The sequence below is a fragment of the Rana temporaria genome, chromosome 7 (genome assembly GCF_905171775.1).
Source record: "Rana temporaria chromosome 7, aRanTem1.1, whole genome shotgun sequence".
NCBI lineage: Eukaryota > Metazoa > Chordata > Amphibia > Anura > Ranidae > Rana > Rana temporaria.
In genome coordinates, this window is record NC_053495.1 from 204,661,595 (window position 1) to 204,673,933 (window position 12,339).

A 12,339-nucleotide genomic window follows, 5' to 3' on the forward strand; every position below is an offset into this window, starting at 1 on the left:
CTCCCCAGAAGCCTGCATTCACTATATCTGCTCTCCCCAGGACTCTGCATTCACTATAGCTGCTCTCCCCAGGTCCCCGCATTCACTATATCTGGTCTCCCACAGTACACAGAACATGGAAATGCAATTATTTTAGTAAATATAAACCGCAAAATACATTTTCTCAGCAGTATATAGCAGTCTTGTGACTTCTCCTATAAGCTTTAAACCAGACACTGAAGTTCTCATTCTCCTCTGTCCCATGAGGCTGCAAGACCCCTGACCCTCTGTCTGGACAGTGCTGATTGGCCCTGTGCTGATCCAATGCACCCTCCCAGGAAAAAGAAAAACATAACTTTAGCAATATGCACCAAACTGAGCATGTGCAGAGTGCTCCCAAGGCTCTGTACTATCAGGAGAAGTTTTGGGGACAGTGGAAAGAGGGGAGGATCAGAGAAGACAGTATCAAACAGCCTTTTATTAACCCTTTGGGTTCCCCCAGCAAGTATAACAAAAATGCTTTACTGCATATACAGACTCATTTTACTATTATGGGTTTAGTGACACTTTAAGGTGGCCGAGTCCTGGAGAAGTGTCTGTTTCCTTGCAGACATCGGAGGAGGATTATTATTTTTTTTTCTATTTTTTATTTTTTATTGATGCTTAGTAACAGAAAATAATCGCTATTTATAATCTTCTTTTTCAGCTATATCCGACATATTTTATTTTATTGACGGGTCCTCTTTAAAACGGGGGTTCACCTAAAAAAAAAATTCTAACATTACATTCAGCTCAATTCCGACATTGACTGTACGCTGATCTTCTTTTTTTTTTTTTTTCGTACATACCGTTTATATCTTTATTTTCTCCCCCGCCTTCCGGGTAGTGAATCCCGCGGGAGTGGGATTCCCCCCGGCGCATACGGCCACGTCACGAGTTGCCAAAAGAAGCCGAACGTCGGTGCGCAGGCGCGGTATAGAGCCGACTCGCAGTCCGGCATTTTTTGGGCAACTCGTGACGCGGCCGTATGCGCCGGGGGAAGCTTATGTCATACGTCAATCAATTAGCCTGTGCATAGGAACGCCCACTCCCGCGGGATTCATAGATCTAACAGTATGTACGGCAAAAAAAAAAAACAGCGTACTGTCAATGTCGGAATGGAGCTTAATGTAATGTTAGAAATGTTTTTTTGGGTGAACCCCCGCTTTAAGAATTGATAATTGTTCAGTCGTGCTCGTGGTTCTATATTCTGATCGGAGTCTTCATTTCTACAGGTTTTTACTGGTTGGGCAGACGATGCCCGCTACTTTAGATGAAGATTTGGCCAAAGACGGCGTTGAGGGGTTGTCATCGAGGCCTTTCAGGAATGCAAGCCGCCAGTCTAGCCGCCAGATGTCTCTCTGCGGCACTCCAGAGAAGTCGTCCTATCGGCAGCTGTCTGTGTCTGACCGATCGTCTATCAGGGTGGAGGAGATCATTCCCGCTGCTCGGGTTGCCATTCAGGTGATGCCCAATATCCATGGAGTCATTTTATGGTCTAGGTCAGAGGTTTTGAATAAAAATTTACAAGGGTCCAGTTGGTAAGCTTCAAGTCCTCCCCTTTACTTCACAGTCCCCCACTGTTCTCAACCCCCCCCCCCTAACATCACAGCTCCCTCCTTAAAGCGGGGGTTCACCCTAAAAAAAAAAAAATCTAACATTACATCCAGCATACTAACGACATTTACAGTATGCAGGTCTTTTTTTTTTTCTCTTTCGTTCATAGACGGACACAGCCTTCATTGACCTTAGGGTTATGCTTCTTCCTACCAGGAGATTTAGGCAGAATTCTACAGCACTTAAGGTGTTATATTGCGATTTTTCTCCCCGGGTTCTGATTCCCGCGGGACTGGGCATTTCTATCCCTGGGTTAGATGATTGACGTCTGGTGAAACAGTTCCCATGTCGCACAAGGCGCGTCACCAGATTTCCGTAAATAGTCGAGCTGCGAGTCCGCGCTATATGACGCCTGCGCCCGCCGTGTAGAGCTGACTGCACAGGCGCTGTATAGCGCCGACTCGCAGCTCGGCTATTTACGGAAATCTGGTGACGCGCCTTGTGCGACATGGGAACTGTTTCATCAGACGTCAATCATCTAACCCTAGGGATAGAAATGCCCAGTCCCGCGTGAATCATAACCCGGAAGCCGGGGAGAAAATCACAATATAACGGTATGTACGGCGAAAAAAAAAAGACCTGCATACTGTAAATGTAATTAGTATGCTGGATGTAATGTTAGAAATCGTTTTTTAGAGTGAACCCCCGCTTTAACATCAATGTCCACAGACCCTCTTTAAAGCAGTCCTACAGTGTCGGTTCCCCTTTACGTCACACTGCCCCTTTACGCATCACAGTGCCCCGTGCAGGTACCTAGCTCCCACTTTCTGCTCTCGGCGGCGGCGTCTCCCCCCTCCCTCGCTGAAATCTTCTGGGACATGTCGCAGGTCCCAGAAGATTTCCTGGCCACTAAGAGAGCACAGTGCGCACCCGGCTGTGAATCGGCAAGCGGTCACAGCTGTGTGCCCACACTTGCAATGCCAGCGCCGGAGAGGAGCGAGGCTTCGGGCGGCCGCATTGCTGGACCGTGGGATAGGTGAGTGTCTTTTTTTTATTATTTTTTTATTAAGTCAGCAGCTACACTTTTTGTAGCTGCTGACTTTTGATAAACTTAAACGAGTGCAACCCCGTTTTTAGCTAAAGATGCCTTTTCTATCACCACTGAGTCGCGCCCGCTTTCATGGCGTGGCACAGATGATCAAAATCGGATGCCTGCATGATGGCATCTATGTGATGAGACTTATTTTTCCATGTTTTAGCTGTAGTGTATACAGGACTTGCATGTAAGAAAAGGACCAACCCCCCTTGCAAGCAACATTATTTTTTTTAAAGAGGAATTAAACCTGGATGGGTTTTACTTCCTCTTTGTTTCCCTGCAAAGGTAAAGCATAATGGGCTACTATGCATCGCATACTACCCCATTATGTGTCATTTACCTGAAACCGAAGCCTACGATGTCCCCCGCTGTCCCATGTTCCACAAAGCGCCCATCTTCCTTCTGGGTATCGTGGCTCCGGTGCTGTGATTGGCCGGAGCTGCGATGACGTCACTCCTGCCGCCAGTCACGGTACGATCTCCTTTAGAAACGGCACGATCGCAGTTTCTAAAGTGCGCCTGCGCCATTGTCTTTGGCGCATGCACCATAGACTTCGCTTTTGTAAATATTTCCTAAACCGTGGAGATTTAGGAGATATTTCTTGCACTTACAGCTAAGCCTTAATCTAGGCTTACCTGTAGGTAAAAGTGATTGTAATGGGTTTACAACCACTTTAAGGACTTGGTCAGTTTGTATTGACATTCCTTTGGTATGAAGTAACCAGGATGTTGTGAGACAATTTTAATAAGGAAATATGACATTTCCCCCTGCAATCTGTGCACGGCACCCTCCTAAACCCTGCACTCTGTGCACGGCACGCTCCCGAACCCTGCACTCTGTGCACGGCACGCTCCCGAACCCTGCACACACTTTTATTTGGAACACCTGATTTCTCTGTATGTCATGAAGTGGTCACCTAATTTTGCAGGAAATAGTCTTGACACTTTATGGTCATGATGGTGGAAGGAATGTTGACCAAAGTTTGGGAAATGCAAATTTTTTTTTTTTTATAGCATCCTCCTCTAATATAATAACGTGCCTGTTGTCTTTCCATCTCTGTCTTTCCAGACAATGGAAGTCAATGATTTCACCTGCACTGTGGCCTGTTTCATGAGGCTGTCGTGGGCAGCGGCAGCTGGTCGCCTGGACCTCGTCGGCAGCAACCAACCAATTAAAGAAAGCAACAATAGCTTGTTCCCTGCTGGACTCCGGGGCAGACTGAGCAGCTCAGGTGTGAGACCGCTGTTTCCCGATGAGAAATATTTCCATGTTATAATGATGTGCTGATTGTTGCTTGAAATATGAGTGACATTTACAATTATTGGTGGTTACTTTGCTTCGTTTTTCTCGCCCTCCTATTGAGCTTGGTTCTCTGTAGCTGTATAATTGTGATAGAAGTCAGCGGCGGCTTGTTCTCTTTGCAGGAAGTAATTGCAGTTCGGGAAGTGAAGGCGAGCCCACGTCATTACACGCCTGGATCTGCGTCCGTCAGCAGTCAGTCTCCACCAAAGATGCCATTATCGCTGGAGAAGCCTTGTCCCTCCTGGTGACCTGTCTGCAGCTGCGCAGCCAGCAGCTAGGTATGTATTGGTGGCTCCCGTATAACAGATTGTCAGATAACCTTTTATTTGTTTTATGTTTATATTCAGTATTGGGGTTCAGCACTCTGGCCTTACAGCGTTGGGGCTCTTGGGATTGATTCCCACCTTACACTCTGCTTAACCACTTGTTCACCGGAGAACATCATATGAACCTCCTCGACTTTGTGCGGTGATATCTGAATGATGGGGGCAGCTATAGGCATCTTTCAGATATCGCCATCTTCAGCCGGCGATTCTGCGCACGATAAGAATGATCAAAGCTGCAGTTCCGCCGCTTGTTCGTTCTTATAGGCAGCGGGAGGGGACGTCCCCCTCCCATCGCCATCCGGTGCTTCTTCGGCCTCTCCTGTGCCTCCGGGGGCGCGTAGAGCAAATCGGTCGGCGCTGCCTGGAAAGCATAGAGATGACTGGTGACCAGATGGTCACCAGTCATCTCTATGACCGTCGGAGGCCCGGGCGCGACGTTATGACGTCACGCTCGGTACCCGGAAGTAAACAAAGCCGCAATCGCGCTGTCGGCATGAGATCAGTGATTTTTTTTTTCCACCGATTTCATGCTTGTAAGCCTGGAGGAGAGATGTGAGGTCTTATTGACATCACATCTCTCCATAAAGAGGACATGTCACACACATTCCTATTACAAGGGATGTTTACATTCCTTGTAATAGGAATAAAAGTGATAAAAATAAAAGTGTAAAAATAAAAAATAAATGTTTTTCAAAACGCCCCTGTCCCCGTTATCTCGGGCGCAGAAGCGAACACGCATGCAAGTCCCGCCCACATATGTAAGCGCCGCTCCAACCCCACATGTGAGGTATCGTCGCGTGCGTTAGAGCGTATGCAACAATTCTAGCACTAGACCTCCTCTGTAACTCAAAAATAGTAACCTGTAAAAAATGTTAAAGCGTCACCTATGGAGATTTTTAAGTACCGAAGTTTGGCGCCATTCCATGAGTGTGCCCAATTTTAAAGCGTGACATGTTAGGTATCTATTTACTCGGCGTAACATCATCTTTCACATTATACAAAAAAATTGTGCTAACTTTACTGTTTTGTTATTTTTTTTTATTCATGAAACCGTCCCCCCCCCCCCCCCCAAAAAAAAGGCGTTTGAAAAATGATTGCGCAAATACCGTGCGAGAAAAAAAAGTGACAGCCATGACAGCCATTTTATTCCCTAGGGTATCTGCTAAAAAAAAATATATATATAATGTTTGGGGGTTCTGATTAATTTTCTAGCAAAAAAAATGTTGATTTTTACATGTAGGAGAGAAGTGCCAGAATAGGCCCGGTGGACAAGTGGTTAAGATTAATGTTTTTACCTGCGGGGATCTCCAGGTGAATAACCAAGTCAGGTGATCTGTCAGTGTTAACCTCTGTAGTGCCAGCGCCATTTATATTTGATGCTGGTATCAAGACCTGTAGCTGCCGACTTTTAATAAACGTTACCAGTGGTACTCCTCTTTGAGACTGTCCCTTGGGTGGGGGCAGGGCAGAACTGCTGCAGGCATAAAGTGCAAGCACCCAGAGGTGCACCTACGTGCAGCAGACTCCAGCATCTTCCTACCCCCTCTCACACCAACATTTTTGGGGGAAGAGAGGTACAAGAGAAGGTATTATAAGTAGGGTTGTCCCGATACCACTTTTTTAGGACCGAGTACAAGTACCGATACTTTTTTTTTTAAATGTGTCCCCAAATGCAGCCATGTCCCCCCCATATATGCAGCCATGTCCCCCCCCATATATGCAGCCATGTCCCCCCCCATATATGCAGCCATGTCCCCCCCATATATGCAGCCATGCCCCCCCCATATATGCAGCCATGTTCCCCCCCATATATGCAGCCATGTTCCCCCCCATATATGCAGCCATGTTCCCCCCCCATATATGCAGCCATGTTCCCCCCCCCCCATATATGCAGCCATGTTCCCCCCCCCACATATGCAGCCATGTTCCCCCCCCCCATATATGCAGCCATGTTCCCCCCCATATATGCAGCCATGTCCCCCCCCATATATGCAGCCATGCCCCCCCCCATATATGCAGCCATGTCCCCCCCCCATATATGCAGCCATGTCCCCCCCCACGAATGCAGCCATGTCCCCCCCCCCACGAATGCAGCCATGCCCCCCCCCCCACGAATGCAGCCATGTCCCCCCCCCACGAATGCAGCCATGTCCCCCCCCCCACGAATGCAGCCATGTCCCCCCCCACGAATGCAGCCATGTCTCCCCATACCTAGATGCCGCCGCCTAGTTAATCAGCGTGCAGGGAACATTACAGCTTTCATTTGAATTGCTGTCTGTTCCCCGCCGCACCGCATATAGACACTCCCCCTTGCTCGGGATTGGACGGGTGATCTGCACTTTGATAGACAGATCACCCGTCCAATCCCGAGCAAGGGGGAGTGTCTATGCGCGGCGGGGAACAGACAGCTATTCAAATGAAAGCTGTAATGTTCCCCGCACGCTGATTAAATAGGCGGCGGGGGCATTGCGGCGACGGAGGGGGGGGGGTTTGGGTTAGTATCGCATCGGACATCGGGGGCATTTGCGGGAGTAAAAGTACTCCTGCAAATGCTCAGTATCGGTCCCGATACTGGTATCAAGACAAAACTAATTATAAGCATACATTACACTTTAGCTTTCTCTGCAAGTATTTAATGGGATATAAAGCCGCTTTCTTGCATTTAATCAGATTTTTTTTCTTTGCAGGATCTTTCTATAATTTGCCTTCTGTTGCTGATTTCATAATCGATATTCTCCTGGGCTCCCCCAGTGCGGAGGTGAGCTGCAATGAGTGTGAAGATCTTTTAGCTCAGATTGTCTCTGTGCACACAGCATTCATTTAATTTACGTGCCTCTGTATCTATAGATCCGCCATGTTGCCTGCGACCAACTGTACACACTGAGCCAGACAGACACATCCGCCTACCCTGATGTACAGAAGCCCAACCTCTTCCTGCTGGGGGTCGTCTTGTCTGCACAGCTGCCACTGTGGTCACCGACCAGCATCATGAGAGGCATCAACCAGAGGTAGGACTTCAGTGTTCTCTGCAGCATTAAAGCCCAGTTACTAAGCCCAGGACCCCGCAGAGAAATAGCACATAATTGTGAAGTGGAAGGAAAATGATAAATGGTTTTCAAAATCTTTTACAAATAAATGTGAAAAGTGGGGGGGGGGGGATTTGTATTCAGTCCCCTTTATTCTGATACCCCTAACTAAAATATTATACCTGGTCTGCCTCGCTTTACAGCGATTGCGCGAGTCCACCAGGCACGTTGGTTCACGAAGCCGACCTGCCCTGACACAGTATATGTGCAGTGGGCGGTCTGGAAGTGGTTAAAGGAGGGTTAGGTTATAAAAAGAAATCTCCCAAGCTTTGAAGATCTCACGGAGCTCTGTTCAATCCATCATCCGAAAATGGAAAGAGTATGGCACAACTGAAAACCTACCAAGACATGGCCGTCCACCTAAACTGACCGGGCAAGGAGAGCATTCATTAGAAAAGCAAGCAAAGAGGCCCATGGTAACTCTGGAGGAGCTGCAGAGATCCACAGCTCAGGGGGGAGAATATGTCCACAGGACAACTATTAGTTGTCTCTCCACAAATCTGCCCTTTATGGAAGAGTGACAAGAAGAAAGACATTGGAGAAAGAAAGACATAAGAAGTCCTGTTTGCAGTTTGTGAGAAGCCATGTGGGGGAGGGGACACAGCAAACATGTGGAAGATGAGATCAAAATTTAACTTTTCAGCCTAAAAGCAAAACGCTATGTGTGTGGGGGGAAAACTAACACTGCACATCACCCTGAACACACCATCCCCACCGTGAAACATGGTGGTGGCAGTATTATGTGGTGGGGATGCTTTTCTTCAGCAGGGACAGGGAAGCCGGTCAGAGTTGATGGGAAGATGGATGGAGACAAATACAGGGCAATCTTAGAAGAAAACATGTTGGAGTCTGCAAAAGACTTGAGACTGGGGGGGGGGGTTGACCTTCCAGCAGGACAACGACCCTAAACCTGCAGCCAGGGCTACAATGGAATGGTTTACATCAAAGCATATTCATGTGTTAAAATGTGGAATATTTCAAGGGGTATAAATAGTTTTTAAGGCACTGTACAGCTAAAGGCTCCAGTTGCATTTCAGAGCCACCAATGGATGGATAAGTATGAAGCAGGGACGGACTGACAACTCATGGGGCCCCGGGCAATGGGAGATTATGGGGCCCCCGGGCAATAGGAGATTATGGGGCCACACAGTATACACACACACACACATACAGTATACATACACAGTATATACACACACACACAGTATACATACACAGTATAAACACACAGTATACATACACACACTGAAAAGGTACTGGAGAGGTGGGGCAGCTATAATCTTGGGATTTTTACATGCTGTCCCTGGTTTTACTGAGGCTGGCAACCCTGATGGGGGCCCCCTAGTGGCATGGGGCCCTCGGGCAGTGCCCGAGTTCCCAAGTGGTCAGTCCGCCCCTGGTATGAAGTAAACACAATAGGCAGTTTTGCATTAGAATAATTAACTTTTCAAACGTATCTATTCCTAGTTGGTGTAGTAACAATTGAACACCTGCTCTGCTTCTTGGTGAGCTTAGTACCCCAAGAATTACCATCTTTTCTGTAAATTAACATTGCTTTTATATCTCACAGCTTTATGCATTGTATCTTGTATATACCGTATTGTGTATTTCAGATTGTTGGCCCAGTGTACAGAATATTTTGATCTGCGATGTCAACTACTGGATGACTTGACGAGTAAGTGGAATCTTTTATAATGCTTGAAGGCACAGATATCATTTTAATTAGCAAACAAGCAATTAAAATAAAGTAACATATATCATCTAAAAAAATGAATAAAATAAAAATAAAGAATACCTGTAAACTTTCCCCTTTGGTGGTTTCTCTGGAATTTGTTAGGCAGGCAGTAGAAGGTACAAATTTCTTTCGCAGCCGCTGGTTGACTGCTCCGGGCGGGGGTGGGAGGGGGGGGGGGGGGCATCCCCGATGAAGCAACTGCTTGACATAATTTACCAGTGAATCCGGCAGGCTGGCTGTAACCAAGTTGATCGATCTTCAAAAATGAAATTTCTCTTCCGTTCATAGACGGACACAGCATCCTTGACAGTAGGGTTATGCACCTTCCAGGAGAGAAACTCTCATAAAGGGAAGCGGATATAACCCTACTATGAAAGGATGCTGTGTCCGTCTATGAACTCGGAGAAATGGATTTTACGGTGAGTACAAAAATCCATTTCTCTTCCGTTCATAGACGGACACAGCATCCTTTGACAGTAGGGTTATATCCGCTTCCCTTTAGGAGAGTTTCTCTCCTGGAAGGAAGGTGCATAGCCCTACTGTCAAGGATGCTGTGTCCGTCTATGAACTCAGAGAAATGGATTTTACGGTGAGTACGGGGAGCCAGCGAAGGACCTGGAGGACACAGGACAGTCGGGACAATCAGTACAGGCAATTGCGAGCACGGATCTTCCTGTATATCTTTTTAATAAAGCAGCTGACCGCTGCGGGAGGGAGAGGAGGAGAGCTTGTAACTGCCCGCACCAATCATCCGTGAGGCTGCCTGGCCCCCCCTGCTACACTGAGGACGCAGGTATGGGGTCAAGTATCGGCGCATTTGTATGAGTACAAGTACTCGTGCGAATGCTTGGTATCGGCACTGATACCAATACTACTATCGGTGCATCCCTAGTCAGAAGTGAAATACTACATTTGAATGGACGGGGCAAACATTCTATATTGGATATACAGTGTATTATGTGTTTAGCACACTCCTTTTTCCTTACAGTCTGTAATGTTGACCCAAGTGCTCACTGGTGGTCTGGAGTTTCCACCCTGATATGTTTTTCTGTATTGTCCCCTCACAGCAACAGAGATGGAGCAGCAAAGCATTAGCCCGGCAACCATGCTGGAAGATGAGATCATGTGGTTGGATAATTTTGAGCCGAATCGCACATCGGAGTGTGAGACCAGCGAGGCGGACAACGTGTGGCTGGCCGGTCACCTCCGGCTTATAAAGACGCTGCTGTTTCTGTGCGGCGCGGAGAAGGAAATGCTCGGTGAGTATGCACCCCCCCCCCTCTCTTGGCTTGTCTGTTAACCCTGATAAACCTCAGATATAACACAAACCCTTTCTGAATCATGTCTGTCCATGTTACTGTGTTCTCATTGTACAGGACCCTCTCTGATTAAACAGCTCCTGGATGACTTCCTGTTTCGAGCCTCTAGGATCATCTTGAACAGTCATTCACCAGCTGGCAGCGTGGCGCTCAGCCAACAGGACTTCCACCCAAAGTAAGATGGCAGAACCCAGCCAGGGCAATGATTTTCTTTCCGTATGTACTGTGGGTGCTGCACAAAGCTTGCTTCTGTTCTAGTCTTCCATTGCCAAGATTTTATCTTTGAAAGCCCTCTTCCCCCACCTCTCCTGTATAGTATGAGTGCATGCCAATGACGGGGGCACCCTTCCGCCCAATGATGCCTATGATGGGGGCACCCTTCCGCCCAATGATGCCTATGACGGGGGCCCCCTTGCGCCCAATGATGCCTATGACGGGGGCCCCCTTGCGCCCAATGATGCCTATGACGGGGGGCCCCTTGCGCCCAATGATGCCTATGACGGGGGCCCCCTTGCGCCCAATGATGCCTATGACGGGGGCCCCCTTGCGCCCAATGATGCCTATGACGGGGGCCCCCTTGCGCCCAATGATGCCTATGACGGGGGCCCCCTTGCGCCCAATGATGCCTATGACGGGGGCCCCCTTGCGCCCAATGATGCCTATGACGGGGGCCCCCTTGCGCCCAATGATGCCTATGACGGGGGGCCCCTTGCGCCCAATGATGCCTATGACGGGGGCCCCCTTGCGCCCAATGATGCCTATGACGGGGGCCCCCTTGCGCCCAATGATGCCTATGACGGGGGCCCCCTTGCGCCCAATGATGCCTATGACGGGGGCCCCCTTGCGCCCAATGATGCCTATGACGGGGGGCCCCCTTGCGCCCAATGATGCCTATGACGGGGGGGCCCCCTTGCGCCCAATGATGCCTATGACGGGGCCCCCCTTGCGCCCAATGATGCCTATGACGGGGACACCCTTGCGCCCAATGACTGGGAACCCTTGCGCCCAATGACTGGGAACCCTTGCGCCCAATGACTGGGAACCCTTGCGCCCAATGACTGGGAACCCTTGCGCCCAATGACTGGGAACCCTTGCGCCCAATGACTGGGAACCCTTGCGCCCAATGACTGGGAACCCTTGCGCCCAATGACTGGGAACCCTTCCGCCCACTGGTGTATGTAATTGGTTCAGCTCTCCATCACAACACTTTGCACCTTCTGTCAGTCCTTTATACACCAGAAGATAGGAAGCTGTTGCAAGGGCAGTATAATCTATCGATAGAAAATATATAATCTATACAGGTAAATATAAATGGCTCAATTTAAATTGATAATGTGCATAAATGATAAAAGTCCATAGAGTGAAAAACATGAAATTAGAAGCTCCCAAGATAACAGTTCATCCAATGGATAGAGAAGTGTCTCCATAGTAGTAGGTGAGAAAGTATCCAAATGCCCCGAGTGGGAGAAAGAGGGGTCATGTCACCCTAGTACAGTGATGGGGAACCTTGGCACCCCAGATGTTTTGGAACTACATGTTCCATGATCCTCATGCATTCTGCAGTGTATTTGAGCATCATGGGAAATGTAGTTCCAAAACATCTGGGGTGCCGAGGTTTGCCATCACTGCCCTAGTATGATAAAAATTGAGGTTTACCAAAAGCATATGACCACAATCAAGTAGTCAGAATGAGCCTTAGTAAAGCAAAGCTGGTAATCGGCTTCAATCCAGATGGTTCATCAAGCCAAGGGGATTGTCTCAGCCAAAAGGACGCCACCTCCAATCCACTTGTCCTCATCACTTCAAAGTATGGAACAAAAAAGAGAAACCGACCATAGTAAAGCCTGCGTAAAAGTACTTGTTTAAAAGTATAAACATCGAGCCAGAACAGCTCCGTATA

The 12,339-nt window shown here is 48.2% G+C and overlaps 1 protein-coding gene across 7 annotated transcripts in view; it reads left to right on the plus strand.

Moving 5' to 3' along the window:
- USP24 (ubiquitin specific peptidase 24) overlaps positions 1-12,339 on the plus strand; it is a 169,816-nt gene that overhangs the window by 101,497 nt on the left and 55,980 nt on the right. For all 7 annotated transcript variants that reach the window (XM_040360859.1, XM_040360863.1, XM_040360860.1 and 4 more), the window contains exons 33-40: positions 1,254-1,482; positions 3,740-3,902; positions 4,096-4,251; positions 6,987-7,057; positions 7,147-7,307; positions 8,999-9,060; positions 10,188-10,379; positions 10,497-10,614. In XM_040360859.1, the coding sequence (XP_040216793.1) occupies positions 1,254-1,482; positions 3,740-3,902; positions 4,096-4,251; positions 6,987-7,057; positions 7,147-7,307; positions 8,999-9,060; positions 10,188-10,379; positions 10,497-10,614 (1,152 nt within the window). The remainder of the gene's footprint in view (positions 1-1,253; positions 1,483-3,739; positions 3,903-4,095; positions 4,252-6,986; positions 7,058-7,146; positions 7,308-8,998; positions 9,061-10,187; positions 10,380-10,496; positions 10,615-12,339) is intronic.